This window comes from Littorina saxatilis, linkage group LG17 (genome assembly GCF_037325665.1).
Source record: "Littorina saxatilis isolate snail1 linkage group LG17, US_GU_Lsax_2.0, whole genome shotgun sequence".
Lineage (NCBI taxonomy): Eukaryota > Metazoa > Mollusca > Gastropoda > Littorinimorpha > Littorinidae > Littorina > Littorina saxatilis.
The window spans coordinates 59,677,249-59,703,042 of record NC_090261.1 but is presented as its reverse complement, the minus strand read 5'-3'; the positions used below and the strand labels follow the sequence as shown (position 1 = coordinate 59,703,042).

Sequence of the window (25,794 nt, the reverse complement as noted above, 5' to 3'; positions counted from 1 at the left end):
GCTAGCACGTAAGTGCCTACCGGAAGCTCACCGCCGCTTTGACTAGCATCATCATAGACGGTGTCAACCGGAAGTGAGGAAGCTTGAGCAATATGTCCTCTGCTAGCTACCTCTCTTGAGATTACTTCCTGCCCCTTGGGCGGAAGTGTGGACCGCTGTGCCAATACTGCGTCCTGACTAGACCAGACCGGCGTTGCGTGTCTTCCGTTCTAAGAGCCGGCACCTGCGTGGTGGCTACCTGTCTTGTGACGGATTCCGCTCCCGTGGCGGAAGTGTGGACCGCTGTACCGATACTGAATCCTGAATAGACCAGACCGGCACGTGCGTGTCTCCCGTACGAAGAGCAAGCACCTGAGGGGTGAATCCCCAGCAGGATACCTGCCTTTTGACGGCTTCCTGCCCGGCGCCGGGCGGAAGTAGGGAACGCTGTGCCAACCTGAATCCTGACTAGACCAGGTCTCACTTGCGTATTTCCCTGTGGGACAGTTACAGTACCTTTAGTGTAGCTGTCGAACCAGAATGGATGCACGGTGAGAGGACCAACTTCTGTCTTCACCGGAGGATTGTTCGGTGTGAACATCGGCGGCGTACCCCCCCCCCCCCCCCCCCCCCCCCCCCCCCCGGGTTAGGGGGAAGAATTTACCCCATGCTCCCCAGCATGTTGGAAGAGGCGACTAACGGATTCTGTTTCTCCTTTTACCCTTGTTAAGTGTTTCTTGTATAGAGTATAGTCAATGTTTGTAAAGATTTTAGTCAAGCAGTGTGTAAGAAATGTTAAGTCCTTTGTACTGGAAACTTGCATTCTCCCAGTAGGGTCATATATTGTACTACGTTGCAAGCCCCTGGAGCAATTTTTTTATTAGTGCTTTTGTGAACAAGAAACAATTAACAAGTGGCTCTATCCCATCTCCCCCCTTTCCCCGTCGCGATATAACCTTGAACGGTTGAAAACGACGTTAAACACCAAATAAAGAAAAGAAAGATCGGCGGCGCAAAGGTGGCTGACGGGGTTGCCTTAACCCTCGCCCGCAAACGTGCTTCTTCTGCTCCTGACTGGAGGGAGAGCAAACGTGCGCTCGCCGACTGTAATCCCGCTGAAAACATGCATCTCATTTGCTCACTAAAAGATGCAAACATAGCTGAAAGATCTTCTTTCTCTGCCACTTGCTAATCCTAACCGGCGATGTCTTACATTGTAACATTCCTGTTTCAGCGCCGGCATTACGAGACTCTTAGGGTCCTCTATTTCTACCGTGAACGAACTCTGAGTCACTGGTTCAAAAACATTCACTGTGGTTTTAGAAACCTTGGCTTTCTTTGCCGCTTTCTTAGAAGGAGCTCTGTATTCGCTATCTGTCTAGCGCTAGGCTTCTTCTTACCACTGTCTGCCATACTGGCGTTAGTCTTGAAAGTCGAATGTAAACAAAGACCAACTTGTGGCAAACGAAAGTAAAGAACACAAGAAAACCTGGAAAAATCTCACCTAATCTCAGCCATAAAGCTAAGATAGAGATGTGTGACCAGGGTATGTACTGCCAAGAAGCAGTGGGCTATCAGTAGCCCGAGCGTAGTCCAAAACACGTCCTCAGCCGTCAGCGCTGAAGAGTAGAATGACTAAAAGATGGCGGCGAGAGCATGCGTGCGCAGTGCATGTAGGGAGGTAGCCTTGACCTGGCGGTGACACGTGACCGTCAAGGCCGTTCTATTTTTAGGGTTACTTCCCCCCTTACCAGGGTGAAGCGTAGTTCAGCGTTCTAGGACTAAACTAAGTAAATTGCTATATGGGAGTTGGGATAAGATATGTAATTTAATTCAGTTTTTAGAGCCATTTTTGCCTCAACCATGTATTTTTTCGGCGGACACTTTTGCTTTTTCGCCGGACAAAAAAACCATTTCGGCGGAAATTTGCCTTTCTGCGGACAATTCCCATGTCTGATTAGTGTCCCTGGTGATTTAGATTTATCTGGACTAGTGGTGATGACATCATGCTATGAGTATGACATCATTGTGTCAGAAATGAGGTCACTCGAGTGTCTGAGAACTGTCTTGGTCGGCAAAGTATTAATCCTGTCAATTGAATTGGGATGCAACTGGGTCAATGAAATTCTTATGGTTTTGTTTGTGTTTATTTTCTTTTTTCTCTCAAAATTCCGTTGAAATGGGACATGACAAAGGGGTGTTGTATAAAGCAATTGCTTTTCTTGTTGTAGTGAAAACTAGATCAGAACTCTCCCTTTTATATAATCAGAGGAGAACAGCATAACAGTAATCTGAAAAAATAGTTGGGACCTGGAATAAAAATATGTATAGGTCCAAATGTCCCAGCTACAAAACATTGTTCTCTCAGATGACCTCCAACATGTCAAAGCTATGTGACAATCAACAGGCCAGGGGTCAGAAATGTCAGATCAAAGATATAAGACATTGGCAGAAGACAGGCCCGAGATCTACACTGTAAAAGCATACCAGGTATGATACTAACATTAATTTCTTCTTCCTCTGGAATCGTCTCCTGTTATCAACATACCCAGTGATGGTGCTCGTAGTTTTTCAAACCGGTACGCAAACTTTTATGATGCAAACAGTCCAGAAAAAACCCGGTAGGCTGGTCATTGGAACCAGTAAGAGTCCAACTCAGAGTACTGGTTTTATTGTTTTACCAGCGAAAAAAACCTGGTAGTTCTAAAAATCAACCGGTAGGTCATACCGGCAGCCAATTTTGTTCCGGTATTTTCTCATTTTAAGCGGTAAAATACCGGTCAACGCCAATACTGCATACCTATCTTTCACACAAATCAAACAATTCAAGCTTCAGTTGTTTTTTCAACACAAGTCCCATACACAGCACTGATCTGTGATCATAAAATACAGATCTTGTGAATCTGAAAAGCCTTCCGAGTTCAAACAAGTCTGTTTCAAACTAAACTTTACTACGTACTGAACTTCAATAACTGAACATCTGAAACAGTTCCTGAACTGTAAAACTACACTAGTCATCAATCTGAATCGTCTTTGTAATAGTGAACCAAGCATTTCATTTGCAAGACTGCGTATCAAACGACAACGGCAACAATGTTCAGCTGTTTATCCTAAGTCAAATCAGTTTTCTGAGTCAGAATAGTAATAATCCTCCTCTTCCTCATCGTCACACGACTTTTCCTCGCTGATCTGGAAGAGTCCCTCAGGGGTGGCTGATTGGCCGAAGAGTCGCACCGATGGAGGCTTGATCGAGGCTGCTTCCTCTGCGAGCTTTTGCACCTTCTGTGAACAGTGGAATAAGTCAATGTAATATAACAATAGCACACAACGATCATGAAATGTGTCATCAGCGTATATTATTTTCCTAGGTTGTTTATTCTACAGTGGAACCCCTCTTTGGAGACCTGCAAAAATCTGAGAAAGTTAGGTCTCCAAAGGGAGGGGTGTGTGTGTGTGTGTGTGTGTGTGTGTGTGTGTGTGTGTGTGTGTTAAACAGGAGTTCCAATGTAGGTGAACACGTTATTTGTTCAGATTACTGTTATGCTCTTTTCCTCTTGTTATAATAAAAGGGAGAGTTCTGATATCTTGTTTTCACTACAACAAGAAAAGCAAATGCTTTATACCGTAATACCACAACCCTTCCTCATATCCCATTACAGTGGAATTTTGAGAGAAAAAAGAAAATGAACACAAACCAAACCATACATTGTTTGACCCAGCTGCATCCTTCTTCTTCTTCATTCATGGGCTGCAACTCCCACGTTCAATCATGTTTTTGCACGAGTGTGTTTTTACCTGTATGACTGTTTTTATCCTGCCATTCAGGCAGACATACGCCGCTTTCGGAAAAAGCATGCTTGGTATTTTTGTGTTTCCATAACCCACCGAACTCTGACATGGATTACAGAATTTTTTTGTGCGCACTTGGTCTTGTGCTTGCGTGTACACATGAAGGGGGATTAGGCACTAGCAGGTCTGTGCATAACTTGACCTGGGAGATCGGAAAAATCTCCACCCTTAACCCACCAGGCTGCCGTGGCCGGGATTTGAACTCACAACCTTCCAATTAGGAGGCCGATGCCTTATCCACTAGGCCACGGCGCCCGTTAGTTGCATCCAAATTGACATGGTTGATACTTGGCTGACCAAAACAACAAAAATGTGTCCTCAGACACTTGAGTGACCTCATTTCTGACACAATCTGACAATGTCATAGCATGTCATCACCACTAGTCTAGACAAATCTAAATCACCCCAGATACTAAGCTGTAAGCTCAAATCAAACAATGAAATCATATTTTGATGAAGTGGAGAGTTATTTCCTTGTCAGCTGAGAAACTGGAAGAAAAGTGTACAAGCAGACGAAAGCCTTGAATCACTCAGGTAACAAAATTCTCACCTTTTTCTGGGAAGATCTTGTGAGTTTCTTTTTGTTTTTCTTCAGCCGAAAAACATACTGATCAATGTCTCTCCTGAAACAGAAAAACAAAAGCAAGCGAGTTACATGTGCACACTTCTTCTTCTTCTTCTGCGTTCGTGGGCTGAAACTCCCACGTACACTCGTGTTTTTTGCATGAGTGGAATTTTACGTGTATGACCGTTTTTTACCCCGCCATTTTGGCAGCCATACGCCGTTTTCGGAGGAAGCATGCTGGGTATTTTCGTGTTTCTATAACCCACCGAACTCTGACATGGATTACAGGATCATTTTTGTGCGCACTTGGTATTGTGCTTGCGTGTACACACGGGGGGTGTTCGGACACCGAGGAGAGTCTACACACAAAGTTGACTCTGAGAAATAAATCTCTCGCCGAACGTGGGGACGAACTCACGCTGACAGTGGCCAACTGGATACAAATCCAGCGCGCTACCGACTGAGCTACATCCCCGCCACATGTGCACACTGACTTTGAACTTTAAATGATAAGACTGCCATAGCATCTGTATACATACTGTAACATGCTGTGATGAGGGAATTTAAAACCTTCCATGCTCTTGTCACCAGTACTCAAAACCTGCCCCAGCAAGCAATGAGTGTGTAAAATGTGGATTTTTATTGTCCAATGTATCATTTAAACTGCCTGTTAAGCGCTTAGGACAGTCTTTCTTTCTTTCTTTATTTGGTGTTTAACGTCGTTTTCAACCACGAAGGTTATATCGCGACGGGGAAAGGGGGGAGATGGGATAGAGCCACTTGTCAATTGTTTCTTGTTCACAAAAGCACTAATCAAAAATTTGCCCCAAGGGCTTGCAACGTAGTACAATGTATTACCTTACTGGGAGAATGCAAGTTTCCAGTACAAAGGACTTAACATTTCTTACATACTGCTTGACTAAAATCTTTACAAAAATTGACTATATTCTATACAAGAAACACTTAACAAGGGTAAAAAGAGAAACAGAATCCGTTAGTCGCCTCTTACGACATGCTGGGGAGCATGGGGTAAATTCTTCCCCCTAACCCGCGGACAGTCATTTTATTGGTGAATAGCGCTATATGAAAACGTTGAATTATCATCAGGAGGTCATGCTGACTTTGAGTGATTTGCGAAGGTTAAACAATTGTTATTATTACCATTACTATGGAAAAAATTGACTAAATACTCAAAAAGTCATTATCAGTTCAGCATTGCATGCTGGGATTGCAAATTGTACCAAACACGAGGTCTTCAGAAGAGGTACATTGCCGATTGCGTTTAAGTTTTCCCCCGTAAGCTCTTATCTCTTTGATATTTCTGTGGTTTTTGTCCCACAATAGTCATTGCTCTTTGTGTACGGTACACTGCAGAGTGTTTGGTACAACGGAGCGCCCCCTGCCGCCAAAAATGTGACTAGCCGCGCATGCGCACTCAAAACTCAGAAGGGGTGTATTACACAGAGAGAAAAATAAAGAAAAACGGACATATAGGTTTTCGCATTCATGGGAGGTAATCGGAACCGACCAAACAGACCGAGTCAGTAGCGCGACATATGTCGTGACAACCAGGTGACAGTATACGTAAAGTAGCGCGACACATGTCGTGACAACCAGCCTAAGGGTTAAGACCTGATTTTCACAGATTTGTCAAGGTCTTAATAAGGGGGTTCCACTGTACTGACGTTTTGGCGGTGTCGTTGTCCTGCCAGGGACTGTGGGTGGTGTAGACTGACGGCGTCTTTCTGCTCGACACGGGGGTGTGGCTTATCGAGACGCCAACCTCTCGCGACCCATCCTGCTTGGGTGTGAAGAAGTTGGGATTTCGACCGAAAACTTCCTCGTCTGTCTTGCTGAAATCTACACATGGAACCTGCCAAGAGAATAACGTACAAATCATGAATGCTACTCTTACAATCCTCAAACTGATCCTGTAACATTAACTGTGCACTGTAGAACTATTATATGCCTGTAATGCAAAACAGATAGCTTTGCAGAATATGTAACTTGGTTGAGGCTACAGTGATGGCGCTAATATTTTTTCAAACTGGTACACAAACTTTTATGATGAAAACAGTCCAGAAAAAAAAGGTAGGCTGGTCATTGGAACCAGTAAGAGTCAAACTTGGAGTACTGGTTTTGTTGTTTTACCAGCGAAAATAGCGGTAGTTCTAAAAAATCAACCGGTAGGTTATACCGGCCGCCAATTATTTTCCGGTATTTTCTCATTTCAACCAGTAAAATGCCGGTAATTACCGGTTAACCCCAATACTGGGCTACCATTTACACCCTCACAGTCACAAAGCATAATTATCTACAAGCACAAAAGTTCATCTCATAAGCGCCTTACATTGTGTAATCTTTGCGTAACAGTGTACCTTGTCTGGGGAACAAAACGTTATTCATAATTCACACAAAACAAAGGGAGAGGTACAGCTGAAAAGGAAAAAGACAAAATTTGACATGATGGGAGAAAAGAGAAAACATCTGGGTAAGATGTTCTGAAGTAGACCTTCCTAAAAAAAAAGCCAGTCAAACCAGCTTCGCAAAGCATACTTCAAGTAGTCAACTAGCCAGGCAGATTTGTTACTCGCCTCTGGCGATCGGGCGGACGATTTGGCCATCCCTGATAATGTGAAGCAACCAAAAGGCATACTACAAGTACAACCTCAATCAAAACAAATTTCTTTACCTTTGCTTTTTTCGTGTTTCTGAAGGGAGTGCCACGAAAGAGGTCATCCTGATCATTGTTGTTGCTGTCGTGTTCAAGCATTGCCCTCAGCTCACGGCGTCTTTTCAAGGTACCACGTTTCCCATGCAAAGATGGTGTCTTATCATCTGGAAAAAAACAAGAAATGAAATGTATGTGTTTGCAAAAAAATAAAAACGGACCCCCAAAAAAGAAGAAACTTGTAGTACTGGCCCGAAAAAAAGTAGCACACAAAGTTTAAGTACGCTTTTAAGATAAATACATTTTGATAAATAAATGAAAAAAAATCTTGCCTCTGCTTCAAACGAAGCCCACACACCATGTTCCTTCCTCCTCTTCCAAGTACCATCACCATGCTGCCTGTATACCCCACAGGGTGGCCGAGTGGTAACGCACTTGCGCTCGGAAGCGAGAGGTTGCGTGTTCAGGCCTGGGTCAGACCGCAATTTTCTCCCCCCTTTCCTAACCTAGGTGGTGGGTTCAAGTGCTAGTCTTTCGGATGAGACGAAAAACCGAGGTCCCTTCGTGTACACTACATTGGGGTGTGCACGTTAAAGATCCCACGATTGACAAAAGGGTCTTTCCTGGCAAAATTGTATAGGCATAGATAAAAATGTCCATCAAACACCCGTGGGACTTGGAATAAAGTAAAAAAATTCCATCTCACACGGCATTAAGTCTCAGGAAACATGAATACACGCATGCAGGAAAAAAATAAAAAATATGGGTAGCGCCGTATGTATGGCAGCTCGCTTTCCCCGGGGAGAAAGCAGCCCGAATTTCCATGAGGGTAACCTCACTGGACTGTAAATCTTATCCAATCCAATCCAAAATGACCTGTCAAGCTTTAAATGCTCTACTCACCTTGTTTGGGTTTGTTGGGTTCTTTCTGGTTCCCTCTGTTCTTGTTGTCAGGCTTATCCTGCAGGTGATGGGCGGCGCATTCCTTTGTGGAGCGAGTTTCAACATGCTGGCTGACCACTTCCCAGAAGTGTGGGTCATAACTGCTGATTTTTTGTGTAGCTCTGAAAGGCAAAATGACCATGGAGTGAAGAAAATAACTTCTGTGCTGTGCAATATCACACTTTGATCATTCATATTTTTTCTGTACTTTTCTCATCTTACTTTTCAATTGCACTTTTGTTTTCACTTTTGACCCATTTTTCCAAAAAAAATGTACTTTTGGCAAAGTTTTGATTGAAAAAGAGCCAACAATGATATTCTAGTACACTTTTGTAAAAATGATCATGATTACTTTATTTCACCCATCCAATCAGCTATCAGGCAGAGGAATTGTAAACTTTCAAAGCCTCAATGTAGAGCATATATATATACATACAAACAACATAGAAGAAGATCCACGACAACGACAAACTGAAACACACAATGAGCCGATTACCAAGGGCCGACACACACACACACTTAATACTGACTCAGTGACAGGAAAAATCAAAACAAAGATAACATACTCATGGAGTTTCCTGATCTCCTCCTTGCTCCATGGGCGCTCACCTCCCTCATGTTCTTCACGTCTGCTGCCTTTCTGTCGCTCCTCCCTGTGACCTTTCCGACAACCAGAATCCTTTGATGAACCGCGCAAGTTTCTCCTGTCCCGCCTTTCTTTGGCTTCAGCCTCTTTTTCGAAGTCTGAAATACTCCTTGAGAGGTCACTATCATCACTGTCGATCTCTTGATCATTTTTCTGATGGGCGTAACCAGATGTCATGCTTTCACTAGAGCTCCGCAATCTGGTGCTGCGCCGGCTTGCCATGTTTGTGGTAGACATACTTGAATCGTCTTTTGTGTTTGCAGTTTTTCTGCTGTTGGATTCCGCACTCCTTCCTACTCTTCTGTTCGTGGGGTTTGGCTGAACCGATTTCTTGGTGTTGCTCTGTGTCTTTCTTTTCTCTGGAATTTGTTCTTGGAAACTGTTCTCTTCATCATCTGAAACATTTTCAGAAAGTTTGCAATTGTGATTAACGTTACTGGAATCTGACCCTTGTTTGGATTGATATTTTTCTACGTCTCCGTTTGACCTGCTGTGCACATTTCTTGGACGCTCTTTGGATGGGAATTCACAAGTATCGTTCTGCTTGTTTTGTGTGCAAGACCTATCACGTAGTCTCTTTCTACTGCCAGCCAATTCAGAGTCTGTCGTCTTCTGCTCTCGGCCACAAAGTCTCTGCTGTGCAGAATCTTTCGATCCCTGGACTCTCGATTCCCCACCAGCCTTTTCTCTTGCATCTACACTCTGTTTTGTAGGCACTGATGTTGTCCTTTTCTCTACTCTGTTTGGAACCTCATCAGCAGTTTCTCCTTCCTCGTCCTCGGAGTATTCTAAAGACTGCGAGAGCGCTGGGCCCTTGCCCTTTGCTTGTGACATGACGGAGTAGCACGTTGCTCTTTTCGTAACTGTCCGCATGCGACGTTCTTTTGACTTTTGAAGAAGCGCCATCACATCTTTTGTCATATCATCAACACACAGATCAATGCAGTGTTCACCATTTTCCACTCCGGTTTCCATGTTTTCGTCTTTACCAGACAGCTTCATTCCTGCAGTGGTTTTTGAAGGTGGATCTTCACTCTTATCTTTTCTGCTAGTGGAGCCTTTGGGTTGTACGTTGATTTTTTTACTTGCGTCTTTTTCATGAGTGACGGGTTTCTTCATCTTTCCTGCCTTGGATTTAGTGCCAGCCACCAAAGGGGAGTTTCTCATCTTCAACTGAAAATATGAAAGAACAGTAACTGTAATGTAAATTGTGGGGACAAGAGAGAGAGAGAGAGAGAGAGAGAGAGAGAGAGAGAGAGAGAGAGAGAGAAAGAGAGAAAGAGAGAGAGAGAGAGAGGGGGGGGGGGGGGGGGGGCAGCAAAACTTACAAACACAACTCAATTTCCAGAAAGAAACAGAAAATGCAGCTTATGGTGAAGATCCAGAATTTAAAAACATCTGCTTTCAGAATCAAAACCATTCCAACAAGTTATTGTTCCACGAAAGAATGACTGTTGGTCAGTTTGTTTATAACAAAAACCGAAACCAAGAAAAAAGTTCTATATATGCAAGTGGTTTTCAAAACTCTGCCCTGACAGGCTAGTGGAGAAAAAAACCCACCAAAACACCCATGAACTTCTGCAGTCCTGCTTTAGACATGGATTATACTGACAGCAAAACCTTGTCAAAATAGATACAAGACAAATTTATGAGAAAATAACTGACAGGTGCTCCCATCTCGCGTTCAGCAATTTTGGCGAAATGCTGCTCAGCAGCCAGAGACGCGAATCCAAGCGTGACATTGCCGTCTGCATCTCGCTGACAGTACTGCCCAGCCCAGCGCGCTAGTGGAGGGATCACGGCTCTTCCGCTCTTCGTGCGACTGACAGCCTTAGCTTTGAGCGCTCTGGACATCACTCCCTGGGGGGTCCAGACTGTAGGAGCAGAAAAGACAGTGTAAACATACAGTAATGATCTGCCAGAAAGAAGATACCCTTGAGTCCATATGACAAAGTGTTTTCAGAAAACTCAATTTTCTTCTTACATGTTAATCACTTTTGTTGGTAATAGTACAATGAATAAGTTTCAATTTTGAACTTATGTGGGTTCTTTTTAGAGGAGAAAAGGAAATAATGTGCACCTCTGATTGACGCACTATGGTTCACTATGACTCAGTGCTTCATTTTTGTTTTAGACATAAAGGGTCAAATGACCACTGGCAACTGAAAGTAAAGGGAGTAAGGTATGGGCCAATCTCACCCACGGACCCAAGCACTGAAAAAATACTAAACAACTATATCAATTGTCCACCCCTGCTTATCAGATTCTGGGTCACATTGGTTTCGTCTCACAGAATGAGCAGTGACCTACAGTTAGGCTGGAGAGTGAGCCTGTGGTTTAGTGTTACAGACTCGATATGGGACAAGCTTCCAAGCATCAGACAGGCGAGCGCCTCACTGACGCACGCCATACCACAGGAACACAATGAGTCATTTAGAAAAATTATGGACACACGGCAAAATAAAGCTGTGTAAGGTTCAAAAGAAATCAAGACTAAAAAACGATGAATTATTTTCCTGTGTCACTAAAAGGGACATGTTTAAAGTGTACACAATTCACACAGTGGAATGAAACGTATCACAAATACAGTAGAACTCCCCTTTTGAGATCCCCCATTTTAAGACTCCCTCCCTTTTACAACCCTGTTTTCTCAGACTTTCTGTTCATAACCTCTGTACATTTTCCCCCATTTTAAGACCTGATTTTCTCAGATTTTCGGAGGTCTTAATAGGGGGGTTCCACTGTATTCCGGATTATTCTCACTTGCAGTGCTCTCCTCAAGGTCTTTCTTCTGCTGATCAGGGGTGAGGAAAGAGCGGGGATCCAGCCTCCTCTGTTGGGGTGGGGTAGCCAGTCTCTCTGGTTTCTGCTTCAGACCTGTATGCTTTAATGCCCCCCTGCTTGCTCTCGGAGGTTCTGCATTGGTTGAAGCTGCATCTTGTTGACATGTCTCAGCGTCTTTGTCAGTAGGTTTTCCTTGAGTCTGTATCTGACTTGGATCTCTGCTCTTGGACCGAGTGTTGGAAACTGAAGTAGCTTCAAGACTTCTTGGAGGGTGTGTGGGTACTTCTGTTTTTGTTTTGGGAGGTTTACCATCTTTACTGGCTGGTTCTGGCTCTCTGCTGGTATTCCTATTACAGAGAATATTCAAAGCAGAGGAAATGTTTACAAAAGTTCACACGGATAAATATATAAGGACGCATACTCACTAACAAAAATACTAGATACTAAATAGTATTACACAGTATGAGTTTCGTGCAATAATTCTTTACTAATGTAATTAACTTCACTAAAACAAAGCAAAACGTAGGTTATAATAACAGACTGCAGAAGAATGATGTGAAATAAGTGAAAGGTTGTAAGAGCATCAACAAGTAACAAACAAGTTTTCTAAAAAAAATAAAATAAAGCAATTTACATTTCATTTGATGCAGCAAAACTTGACTCAATAAGCTCTTTCCAGTCAGTTGGAAATCCATGTCTGAAGAGTCTTATAAGCTCCCTTGAAAACCCTGTCAGGAAAAAAGAAACAGCCTTATCAATGTCAGCAAAACCAGGTCTAAGATGCTTTTCAAAGTTAACTGTTGAAATCATTCGCTAAATCGCGATGCAGAGCTGTTTCCTTTCATTTTCAAGCTGATGTCAAATCAAACTCCATCAGGAAAAACGTGTTCTCTTTCTCTTTGAACATGTTAATAGTCTCCCAAACGGTTGTGTGACGTGTCTAGTGTGTTGGCGAAGTGTCTTGTGCTTGTCACTTCTCGCTTTCAGCCCTCACCGCTGGCTAGCACCGTCTGTCCTTTTTAGGACAATGCGAAAAGAGAGCAGAATGCGTCAGTCTCTCCTGCCAGTACAATAACCTCTCCACAACAAGCCCTATGTAGTGCCTCCATCGCGGCGACAGGCGTAAACTCACGATTTTCTGGGGAGATCTCAGGCTAATACAAGTTGTACTCAATTGTTAATGTGAACTCCAAATCTGTGACAGGCAGCTGAAAAATACTTCAGACCTTTACATTTTCTGTCCATGAGTAACTGTCTATCTCTAAATGTGAGTGTCACATTGGCATTCGTATTCCATCTGTAGGTCATTTATCTCCCAGCCCTGCAGTATCTCTTTCAAGGCCACATGTCCTGTTGCGACTTCTCTATTTCTGCCAGAAACAGCTTGATCAAAATGCTTTCTTCTTTGTATCTGTTTTTCTGAGATTGCTCTGGTAGTCTTCTGTTTAAGGAAAAGATTTACTTCCCTGTGTGCATGCATGGGCGTACACACACATACACATACACAGAAGTAAAGGCTGACCTGCTGCTTTGGTGTTATGTACAGAAATTGTTCCCACAAGTCGGAAGAGAGATCCATTGGTCGACTTCAGCAGGCGATTTGTCACTCTTTCCACAATCACAGAGCTCACCCAAAAGTAGTCAGAGTTACTGCAACATCACAAAATATTGCTGATATTAATTTGATCAAACATATTGTGATAACTGATCTGCTCTTCTTTCCTCTGTATACTTGTTTGTGTGCTTGCTTGCTTGAGAGAGAGAGAGAGAGAGAAAGAGAGAGAGAGAGAGAGAGAGAGAGAGAGAGAGAGAGAGAGAGAGAGAGAGAGAGAGAGAGGTGAGTGCACATATATATATGGCTGTGCGTCTGACATTCTGTCCTGATTATTCAATTGAATTGCGTAAAAATCATTATTTGTGTTACCAAATGTAAAATTATAAGCATAAACCATAGAACATTTTCTAAACAGGTTTTTATATGAGGGCCTACGGAATACTGATGAACTTTGCATCAGCAATATCTCCCCATTCAGAAAACTGATCTGAATGAACAGTACACTTGATGTGATGTGGAAGAATTGCTTGTGTTCAGATATAAACATAAACTACATAGATATGTCAAGGCACAAAAGTCAGCAAGTATAAGAAAGACCTACGGGAGCTTTCCTTCGATGCGGACACCTGTCATCCATGGAATGGGTTGAAGGGACCAGCTGTACAGTTTGACAACTTTTTGCTTGTCTTCCATACTTTGTTTATCCAGGTGGATTTCTTCCTTTGCAGCATTTGCTCTTGACCGCGTCACCTTGCTCACGGATCTCTTCTGCTCGTTTCGTCTCGTGGGCTTTGGATTTTGTTGTGACTTCTGGGATGCGTACAGGATCACATCTGCAGACAGACAACTTTATAAGTTTTGCTGATAAATCCAAAGAACTGAATTTTCCAAGATGCTTATAAACGTTCAGTATTCCTTTGTTAGCGAGTGAGTGCGAGCATACCTGCATGAGAATCAAAAAACAAGAATGGTAGGAAATTCAATTGGAACGTTTATTATTGACAAAACAAAACGTTAAATGTAATAAACGTTCAATGATAAACGTTCCAATAACCTACCATTTTTGGTTTTTTTCTTTCTGAATTTTAGAATGCTTTTTTTCTTTCTTTATTTGGTGTTTAACGTCGTTTTCAACCACGAAGGTTATATCGCGACGGGGAAAGGGGGGAGATGGGATAGAGCCACTTGTCAATTGTTTTTTGTTCACAAAAGCACCAATCAAAAATTTGCTCCAGGGGCTTGCAACGTAGTACAATGTATTACCTTACTGGGAGAATGCAAGTTTCCAGTACAAAGGACTTAACATTTCTTACATACTGCTTGACTAAAATCTTTGCAAAAATTGACTATATTCTATACAAGAAACACTTAACAAGGGTAAAAGGAGAAACAGAATCCGTTAGTCGCCTCTTACGACATGCTGGGGAGCATGGGGTAAATTCTTCCCCCTAACCCGCAGGGGGGTAGAATCCGTTAGTCGCCTCTTACGACATGCTGGCGAGCATGGGGTAAATTCTTCCCCCTAACCCGCGGGGGGGTAGAATCTGTTAGTCGCCTCTTACGACATGCTGGGGAGCATGGGGTAAACGCTTCCCCCTAACCCGCGGGGGGGTAGAATCCGTTAGTCGCCTCTTACGACATGCTGGGGAGCATGGGGTAAACTCTTCCCCCTAACCCGCGGGGGGGTAGAATCCGTTAGTCGCCTCTTACGACATGCTGGGGAGCATGGGGTAAATTCTTCCCCCTAACCCGCGGGGGGGGGGGGGGTTTAGAATGCTTGCAGTCTGTCTGTTTTGGGATTTGTATACCTGCATGTGTACACACCAGGACCTGCATGTTCCCGACATCATCAGCACGTGCTTGAAATATACCCAGACCTGTTTACCCTAAACCCGAGGCAAGAGTACTTTCCCAAAAAGTTGAGTGTATTTTTCAAAAAGTTGGTGTACTTTGCAAGCAAAGCCATATGGGGTAGGGAAAATGTACGCGTGGGTGCAAACGTGTTTGTGTAAGAATAGCATGTCTTGTGAACACCTTCAGAATTTAACTCCTTCCAATACAACAGGAATAAAACAATTTTATTTACCTGTCAGTTTATAGCATTATAACCAGTGTCTTCCAAACAGATTGATAATGAAAAGATGAAGTTCGTGAAATAACATCTGCGGTTGACAGTGGCAAGTTCATTTTTACAATCATCTCAGAAAACATTGCTTCAGCGCGGACTACAGCCTTTTCTTCTGGCAGGATTTGCTTTGCGGGAATGAACTTCATAATTCCTTGGCAGCTGTCAGCGGATTTCTTTGCAGCAACCTTGTCCATGTGAGTTTTAAAACTGCAGTGTCGTTCGATGTCATATTTCCCAGCATGGGCAACGGAGAAATCTGATTTACAATACTTGCAGTGTGCATGACTTTTTCCCATAGTAGACTCCACAATTCCTGGCTCTTTCTTATATTTCTCCAAGAAAATCTGCTGCTTCTGCTGTTTAGACTTGGTATAGTCATCCGAAACTGGCACATTTTTCCGCTTCATTTTGCCACGATTGTCCAGACGATCGCACGTGCCAACAACTGAACAAGGTTTCCACAGCTGAAGACTCGCTGCCATGGTTATCTCCCTTCGACCGAAACCAGTTGTACCATTCCGTAATCAGCACACCAACACCGGAAAACGTATTCTAGACTTTTTCTTAGGCGTATTTTGTGCGTGTGTCGCGTATTTGCGTACCGATAATAATTTGGCGTACAAAATACGCCCAAATCGTACTGGTAAACAGGTCCGTATACCATGTCAAGAGTTTTAATCAAGCAGCCACTGCAACAAAACTCTGCTAACACAACGATTAAACACAGTTCCCCCGAAAGCGGCGTATGGCTGCCAGAATGGCAAGGTAAAAACGATCATATACGTAAAAATCCACTTGTGCAAAAAACAAGAGTGAACGAGAGTTTCAGCCCATGAACGAAGAAGATTAACCACGGTAAAGGGGAGAATATTATATAACTAGAATAGCCACTAGGAAACCTTGATTTGATATTTTAGCTGTCTTGATTGACTTGATGAACTGCGAAATATTATATTCAGTGTCACACATGTGGATGCAGGGTGGCGGGCTGAGCAGATCTGTGACTACGTGAGATTAGCTCTTGAAAGCAAACCTGTGATTCACACGGCACGTGATAAAATCTCATAATTCTTTTCTTGTTTATTCATAAGTAAAACTCACATAATTTGATTATTATACTTACCATTTTCCACCTCCATGACATCTTCATTGCCACTGGAATCCAGGCTGCAAACAAAAAACTGTTTCAATGTTTCAGAACACAGGAATCAACAATTTTAATTTGGACAGACATAATAATACAAAAACTTGAAAAGAAAAGAAAGACTTGTCACCATTATTCAACATAAATTAATGTAATGCTCAATTTGAAATGTCATCGATACATATCAACGTCTGTTCATATGACATATAAGCATTTTAATCTGTGAAAATGACAACTGACACTGGTGACAGCTCCCTGACAATACAGTTCTTGATGCAATATTGAAAAAAAAAAATTACAACAGAATGTTTTAACACAAGTCACATTGAACAGTGACAATCTCTACCACTCATCAGAGTGACTGCAATGTGCTTCAAACACACACACACGCACTAATAAAAGTAAGAAAAGAAACAGCTTTGATGTTTCGACTTTGTTCTACATGTTCTTCTATCATAATCACTGAAGGATTTGATCATTATTTCTGTAAAGATTTGTACCTGAATGGATCTTTTCTGTCTGTCATCTGGCTTCTGGTCTGCATATGAATGACATCAGAATCCACCGCTTCATCAGCAGCTTTGTCAAAGCGCACTATTCCATGACACCGTTTTTCTCTCGCTGCATTTTTCACCGCTTCTTCATTTTCTGAAGAATCCTCAATAATGCCTGTCCTTCTTTTGAGTGGTCTCTGTTTCTCCGTTGTTGTTTTTGTGACTTCTCCATGGTCTGAAGAATCTATCATGATGCTTGTCTTCCCTTTTAATGATGTCCGTTTCTCTGTTGTTTCTTTTTTGGTAATTTCATCGTCCGAAGAATCTTTCATTGTGCTATTCTTTCTTTTCAGTGATTTCTGTTTCTCTGTCTTTGCTGTTATGGTTACTTGATCGTCCGAAGAATCTGCCATGATGCTATTCTTTCTTTTCAGTGATTTCAGTTTTTTTGTCTTTGCTGTTATGGTTATTTCGCTGTCCGAAGAATCCTCCCTGATGCCATTCTTTCTTTTCAGTGATGTCTGTTTCTCTGTTGTTGCTTCTATGACAACTTCATTGGCCGAAGAATCCTCCATGATGCTGTTCTTTCTTTTCAATGATGTCTGTGTCTCTGTTGTTGCTTCTATGACAACTTCATTGGCCGAAGAATCCTCCATGATGCTGTTCTTTCTTTTCAATGATGTCTGTGTCTCTGTTGTTGCTTCTATGACAACTTCATCGGCCGAAGAATCCTCTATTATGCTGGCTCCTCTCTTTCGCCTCAGTCTCAGTGTGGTTGTGTTGCTACTGGTGCTTTTATTCCGTTGACTCTCCGACTGGTTGGTAGACGTCTTCGTTGATTTTTGACTCCTGATTTCTTGGGGAATCTTCTCTTTGTCGAAAGTGCGTGCACCTTGTCTTGCTGGGCGATTCCTGTTGCAGACTTCTCTGTCATTAGCATCCTCTGTTGTGTGATTTTCTGGTGTCTTCCTGCTGTTGTTCTCCGCAGTTTTGTTGCCGACTACTTTCAACATAGCTGCAATTACGCTGTTGTTACCCGCAGCTCCGTTCTTGGCAGAGGCTGCAGAATTATCGATCTTTGCAGAGGTTGCAGCATTAGTGACGTTCTCAGAGGGAGCATTCTTTCCACTCCTCAGTTCCACCCATCTGTTCCCTGTTGACCGAGACTTTGGTCCCCTGTCCAGGACTTGGACGACACTGACAGAATCTTCCCTGGGCCAAGTTGTGACAGGGCTTGAAGCTTGTGCGTTGCAGGAGTCTGTTACGTCCCAATCGTCGTCCCTGTCAGAGTCTTTGTCATTGCTGGAGTGCAAGCGCTCGACCAACTTACTCACAAGCTGGAGAGTTTCTTGGTCGCCCTGACTATCGTTTAGCGTGTCTCGGGAATCGGACGCTTGAGGAGATGTACCACTGAGGAACACTTCCGCTTGGCTACGTTGCCCTGCAACAAAAAAGAAAAGAAGCTCCATTCTCAATGTAATAAAACAGAAGCTTACATTATCAAAGTAACAAAAATATTTAGCGACGAAGGTAGAATTTTGTTGTAAATCAGGAAAACCTGTCCAAAGACAAAATAGTCCTGTTGTTTTAAAGTTTCCCTCCATGATTTCAACAGCCTGAATGGTTTGAAAATTAGTAACCATCCGGAATGCATTTATCAAAATCAGAACCTCCTGATTTCCTGACAGAAACTTTCATCCCTGAACATTTACTTCATCTTCGCATGACAACACTCTGTACTGCACAACTATCCCCATCAAAGCCAAAACTCTGCAGCAACAGAATTACAATTCATAAGAAATATTATTCTCTTGAAAAAACATGAAGCTACCCAAGTGGCAGTGGAACTCTGGAAGTCAACATTACAGCACAGGCATGGGAATTCCAAAATAAAAAACCCTCTGAAAATAGGAGCCCTGTTGGGTGGACCAGGGGGGCTAAGCCCCCCGGAAGGAAATCAAATTTTAGCATTTTAGACCAACATTTTGATAGTTCTCGTGTAAGCAAATAATGGATAGAGAGACAATAGTATACATATAATTTAATTTACCTTTTATTTGCCGCGGACAATTTTTTATTTTCGCTGAAACGTAATTTCCTTTTCCCGGGAATCAGTGATTTTGCGGACAATTCCCATGTCTGACAGCAAATGGTAAAAGGAAACGAAAATAAGAAAAACTATTTTCGATCATCCTAACCATTACCTTTTTACATTTAGTCAAGTTTTGACTAAATGTTTTAACATAGAGGGGGAATCGAGACGAGGGTCATGGTGTATGTGTGTGTGTGTTCGTGTGTGTGTAGAATGATTCAGACTAAACTACTGGACCGATCTTTATGAAATTTGACATGAGAGTTCCTGGGAATGATATCTCCGGACGTTTTTTTTTCATTTTTTCAATAAATACCTTTGATGACTTCATATCCGGCTTTTTGTACAAGTTGAGACGGCACTGTCAGACCCTCATTTTTCAATCAAATTGATTGAAATTTTGGCAAAGCAATCTTCGACAAAAACCCGACTTTGGTATTGCATTTCAGCTTGGTGGATTAAAAACTAATGAATGAGTTTGGTCATTAAAAATCGGAAACTTGTAATTAAAATTATTTTTTATTAAACGATCCAAAAACAATTTCATCTTATTCTCCATCATTTGCTGATTCCAAAAACATATACATATGTTATATTTGGATTACAAACAAGCTCTGAAAATTAAAAATATAAAAATTATGATTAAAATTAATTTTCCGAAATCGATTTAAAAACAATTTCATCTTATTCCTTGTCGGTCCCTGATTCCAAAAACATATAGATATGATATGTTTGGATTAAAAACAAACTCAGTAAGCTAAAAAGAATAGACATACAGAAAAGCGTGTTATCCTGCTCAGCGCGACCACTACCGCACTATTCTGCATGGCTTGTCGATTTCACTGCCTTTGCCACGAGCGGTGGACTGACGAAACTACGAGTATGTGGTCTTGGTGAAAAAAAGCATCGCGTTCAGTTTCATTCTGTGAGTTCGACAGCTTGACTAAATGTTGTTATTTCGCCTTACGCGACTTGTTAAATAATATTGTACACACAAGTACATTCCGAAAGCACAAACCATGCAAAGTAATTGTGTACATAAGTCCAAAACAAACAAAACCCTTCGCCAAGAATACAATGGCTTAAAAGAGAAAAGGAAAGAAAGAATCGACATGTATCCATACCTGACAAATTACTCAACCCATCAGTAGCTTTTTCAGGTGTTAGATTTTCCTTCTCCTTCTGCACCATGACACCTACGTTTGAACTGGTGTCGTTGTCTCCACCACTGCTTGAAATACAAAAACCACAAAAAGTAAGAGCCAAACTAAACAAGAAGAGCAAACGCTCGATCGAGTCACTTTCGCAGTTCTGAATATTATATGAGGCATCAGATGGACAGGAAGAAATTGCTATTCACAACACAATGAGTCACGTTCACATAAAATTTGAGCCCGGTCACTTTTATAGTTTCCGAGAAAAGCCCAACGTTAAGTTGTGTGTTGCCGAACAGAAAAGGCTAGTTATCTCCCTTGTTTTTCTGATAACTTTCGTAAAAGGCTACAGATGTAAATACTTTGATGTAAAGAATAATCCTACAAAGTTTCAATCACATCCGATGAACTTTGTCAAAGATATAAAATGTCTAATTTTTCCTTTGACGCTGACCTGTGACCTTGAAAAAGGTCAAAGGTCAACGAAACCATCGTTAAAGTGTAGAGGTCATTGGAGGTCACGACTAAACAAAATATGAGCCCGATCGCGTTGATAGTTTCCGAGAAAGATATAAAATGTCTAATTTTTCCTTTGACGCTGACCTGTGACCTTGAAAAAGGTCAAAGGTCAACGAAACCATCGTTAAAGTGTAGAGGTCATTGGAGGTCACGACTAAACAAAATATGAGCCCGATCGCTTTGATAGTTTCCGAGAAAAGTCCAACGTTAAGGTGGTGTCTACGGACGGCCGGCCGGCCGGCCGGACAGACTAACACTGACCGATTACATAGAGTCACTTTTTCTCAAGTGACTCAAAAATACATAAGTATTCAAAACCGAGGAGCAAAAGCATCTATAAATAATAATTGAGTAGTGCGCAATGGAAACCCCTCTCAAGATCTAAACAAATCTTAGAAAAGCAGGATGTACAGAGGTTATGAACAGATAATCTAAAGAAGCAAAGTCTTAAAAGTTAAAGGGGAGCAAAAGTCTGAAATCCGGTGATCAACTGTAATGCAAAATAAGAAAAAATGCTCAAACATTTTGTTATGTCTGTTATGAAAACTGACGGTAATATACAATGATATCGTGATTACATCATGTACAGACCAAAGACTAAAAGAAAAATATGCATAACAATAAAGATAATATATATGTAAACAAAACACAGAATGTGACTTTGTGAGCAAAATACTACCAGCATTTTCCTTCATTTGTAAGAATGAAAATCTCAAGTCTGGCCCAAACATGTAACTATTGCTGATACATGCATATATGCACCAAAAGACCTGTTCTGAAGAGCTCCCTGTTTCACTTATGTTTACACTTTTGTTGTTGTCCATTTGTCACACATGTTCTCACATTTGGCTTTGAACATGATTTAACCCTCCACTTTAAAGTTTAAACAAATAGATTTGTGTCCAGCAAGCAAAATACCATAGCGGCCAAAGACCCACCAGGCAGACTTGCTTGTAGCAACAGATGTGTTCAGCTCTGACGACATGGAGCAATTTTTCCACTTCATCATGTCAAAGATGGCCTTGACTTTTGTCCCATCTTGCCGGGGGATGAGGGGCATTGGACTCTGTCTTGAGAACAGCAGTGGTGGTACAATTCTGACGCCCTGTGAGTGTGAGACAATGTAATAAATATCATCACTGATCAGTGCTAAATTACATCCAGGCATATAAAAATAAAAATGTTAGCAAAGTGAGTTTGATTTCCCAGAAGACACCAACCACAAGAGCATCAATAACTTGAATATAATGTATATATGCAAAGATAACTGATATCTGCCCTTTCCTCTCTAAAGGCAGGATATAAGATTAATCTAAAAGCAAAATAGACTAATGTCACATTGTCAGCACTATTGAGTCTATTCTCATTACTTGTTAATGTTATTCAGATTTCTATGGACAAAAGTCTTATCTGTTTGGTATCGTCACATCAGTTAACTAATCAAATTAATCATAAGAAGTTTCAAAACTATCAGTAAATTCAGTATGATAATTCAATCACTGACATGCCAAAATTAGAATTGGATTTGTATCTGCATAATGGACAATCAATTGAAAACGAAACAAACAACTTGCAAAAATTTGTTTGAAATTTCTAGTATAAACAATTAAAAGCAAGAAACAAAAACCTTAGGCAGCTGAGGCAGCTGGGGCATGGGGCTACGCCTGTACAACTCCTCAAAAGCATCCTCAAATTGTTGCAAAGTTTCTGGTCTTGCAGCCATTTAGACAGGAAAATAGTTGATACCTGGAAGTGAGGAAAACATTAGTTCACAAGGTTTTTTATTAGGCCCCCCCCAAAAATAGGTCTGTTTACGGTAACCCAACCGACCCTATTTTTTTGCGCGACCCTAGACTTTTTTTTGGCATTTGGGAAAAAAAAAATCTTGTTTTTTTGCAAAATAACGTAAAAATATGGGTTTTTGGAGAAAAAAAAAAAAAATCCCGACCTACCGACCCTATTTTTTTGGCCTATGTTACCGTAAACAGACCTATTTTTTTTTTGGCCTTAGCTTTAGTTTTAAAACCAGGAGGGTGAGGTATCTTAATTTATATTCACATAACGGTAGAAGAATCAGAGGTGACCTGATTGAAACTTACACAATTTTTAATAACTTGGTGGACATTGACCCTGGACAAATTTGTTCACCTCGAAAGTTTAAGTGCACAAGAAACTCGCAAAAAAAATCTTTATACAACACTGTAATATCAACATGAGAAAAAAGACGTTCAGTAGGTGAGTAACAGTGACGGGCGCAGTGGCCTAGTGGATAAGACATCGGCCTCCTATTCCTAATCGGAAGTTTGGGAGTTCAAATCCCGGCCGCCTGGTGGGTTAAGGAGTAGTGTTCATGAGCGGGGATTGACACAGCTGACGTGACCTCTCACTACTTTTAATGTAGATGTAAATGCTTGTATAACTGTGTTTTAATTTTAAATGTGTCAAGCGCAAAGAGCATAATTGTAAAGTTATGATGTTGCGCTATATAAATGCTCATTTATTATTATTATTATTAAGGGTGGAGATTTTTCCGATCTCCCACGTCAACTAATGTGCAGACCTGCTAGTGCCTTATCTCGCTTCGTGTGTACACGCAAGCACAAAACCAAGTGCGCACAGAAAAGATCCTGTAATCCATGTCAGAGTTTAGTGGGTTGCTGAAACACGAAAATACCCAGCATGCTTCCCCCGAAATCGGTGTTTGCTGCCTGCATGGCAGGGTAAAAGCTGTCATACACGTAAAAACTAAAAACCCACTCGTGCAAAAACAGTGTCATCCCTACTGACCGAAACCCTACTGGCCGAAACCCTACCGACCGAAAAACTACATATGTCTGAATACATGCGTGAGTGTGTGTGTGTGTCACTGTGTGTGTTTGTATGTGTGGGCAAGTTAGATTGCGCACAATACACTAAAATGTGTGTGTGTGTGTGTATGTCACTATATGTGTGTGTTTGTACGCTAGTGTGTGTTCGTACGTGCGTGATAGCAACCTATTATTGCCAATATTCGCAAATAGTAAGAACACACACATGCACACACACACACAAACATACACATCTTCATAGTATTGAAGTCGTTTTGGAATGTTGGCGTATTTGAGGGAATATTTCTCATGGAGAATGAATAACTTAATGAAGTTAATCTAAATCACAAAAACATCAAAACCGCCAAGAATCGAGCCACGCCAGAATTCCACAACGACGACATCGATATGAAGTTTTTCAGCCAGTAGGTTTTCGGCCAGTAGGCATGTAACCGCAAAAACATGAGTGAACATGGGAGTTTCAGCCCATGAACGAAAAAGAAGTTCAGTAACAACAGTAACACTAACAGGGTGGCATTGTTATGGAATCCTCTTCAAAATTGCATCAAGTACTAACAATTTAAAAAATCTCCTGGACAAGTCCACAAAATTACTAGAAAGATTAATTGACTTGAATTTGATGAGTAAAGAAATTAAACTCCAATTGTAGTATTTGTACGCAACCAAAGAATGGGATAACTTATGGGCCGCGAGGCCTAGGCGATAATGCTACTGCTAGTCCTAAACTACTACATGTATACATGTACTACTTAACAAATAACAACAAACTGAGTAATTCACACACGACACATTGATTGAAAGAAAATTTGTAGAGCAAAACTGAGCAAATTATACTATAATTTATAGTAAATTTCACCCATAACGAATGAAGATCTGCGAGTGATAAGTTAGTTTACTGTAAATACTGAATAGTCATCCACATACTGGTCAGACTGGCGAACTCGGAACTGCCAAGGGGGAAAAACTGTAAGTCTAACTGAAAGTGAAACAGTGAAAGCTGGCCGGGTTCCACTTCCAGGGAACGCATACGGGGAGACTGAGACGTTCGCAAGAACCCAGTCCTCTACGGAAGAAGAAGAAGAAGGGGAGACACCCTGGTTCAGTGGTTGATAGCCCATAAATCGACGTATTTGGCTGCAATTTTAAAGAAAGTTTGACGACCTCTTCTTACAGCTAGAACACATACAGTGGATGTAGAATGAATTCCCTCTATTGAGTAACAGAGCTCAGTGTTATGATTTATCCGTTCTGCGCAAAATGACAAACTTGCAGTTCCAGGGCCAGATGTTGAAAACTTGAAGCACTTGCAGCTCTTTCGCAGACTTTTCGCAATGTAGCTCATTATCAAAAATAATACATATAGCTATAGACGGTTTCTGTAAAGAAAAACAATGCAACAAAAGCAACTTACCAATAAGATGACAGAAATAATTCCATGTAATGCCTTTATACATAGCTCAAAAACATTGAGTCGTTGTCGAAAAGACCGCCATTCTGGATTGACATACTTCCGGTTGGTGAGCTAGGAGTAGTTTCCCATGACGGGTAGTGGATCCTCGATCACTCATGGGTACTACTAGCAAGCGTGTTGTCAGTCCGAGTGTTAGGGGAGGGTGGGGCAGGTAGGGTCAAAAAAATCCTTTTTCACTCTCATTCAAAGATTAACCAGTGAAAACATTTCAAACAACTTTTTAAGAAAACTTTAATCCTTTTGCAATACAATAATTCAACATTCGAAAATAAATCGTTCTAATCATGAGAGATAAACGATAAATAAAAAGGTCACCCAAAATACCCAACCTGCCCCACCACGGGGCAGGTTGGGTACCCCTGTGGGGAAGGTTGGGTCAACTTGAGAAAAACAGCTATTATCCTGCCAAAATAAAGGTAAATTAATAAATTGACTAGCTGAACGATACCACAATTAACCCGTGTATATAATTGAGATATGAAAACAACCAACCAAACAAAGAAGAACAAGAAAATTGCCAATAGTAACAACTTACCAAAAACAAACACGAAGCAAAAAATAATATTAAAAAACATCAATGGAAAATAACATAACTTCGCATCTGTGCGTGTTGTTATTAAAAACATAACTGAAATAAGAGGTCAGGGTTGAATACAAATGGTGCCGTTGCTGTTGCAATAAACAAAACCTGTCATTCTGTAACACAAACAATATTTATAACTCATACACATGAAATACACGCACCCATCAACACACAATCGCGCGCGTACATACAAACAAATTCACCTATGATTCATATTTCATGCAATAACAAATTTATCCTACTTACGTGAGAGAGACACTCGTGAGATAATAATCGTTCAAATCACACGTGTGTATATCATGTAAATGAGGTCATGTCAAGCAAGTCTGGCAGGGACCTGTTTTTCCACTGCTTACAGGGCTGAATATTGGCGGTCGCCCGATCGCCCCC

The 25,794-nt window shown here is 41.5% G+C and overlaps 2 protein-coding genes across 2 annotated transcripts; both read right to left on the bottom strand.

Moving 5' to 3' along the window:
- Positions 1 to 953: 953 nt before the first annotated feature.
- LOC138952592 (mis18-binding protein 1-like) lies at positions 954 to 10,506 on the bottom strand. The gene is made up of 7 exons (XM_070324279.1): positions 10,318 to 10,506; positions 8,573 to 9,825; positions 7,968 to 8,128; positions 7,086 to 7,231; positions 6,079 to 6,266; positions 4,379 to 4,451; positions 954 to 3,261 (listed from the first exon to the last, which is right to left on the bottom strand). The coding sequence occupies exons 1-7, from the start codon at positions 10,504 to 10,506 to the stop codon at positions 3,100 to 3,102; spliced, it is 2,172 nt and encodes a 723-aa protein (XP_070180380.1). The 3' UTR covers positions 954 to 3,099.
- A 783-nt stretch (positions 10,507 to 11,289) lies between these two features.
- Positions 11,290 to 22,245, bottom strand: LOC138952591 (protein IWS1 homolog A-like). The gene is made up of 9 exons (XM_070324278.1): positions 22,150 to 22,245; positions 21,461 to 21,627; positions 19,974 to 20,077; positions 16,764 to 18,198; positions 16,243 to 16,286; positions 13,593 to 13,824; positions 12,959 to 13,086; positions 12,071 to 12,164; positions 11,290 to 11,783 (listed from the first exon to the last, which is right to left on the bottom strand). The coding sequence occupies exons 1-9, from the start codon at positions 22,243 to 22,245 to the stop codon at positions 11,360 to 11,362; spliced, it is 2,724 nt and encodes a 907-aa protein (XP_070180379.1). The 3' UTR covers positions 11,290 to 11,359.
- Positions 22,246 to 25,794: the final 3,549 nt, after the last annotated feature.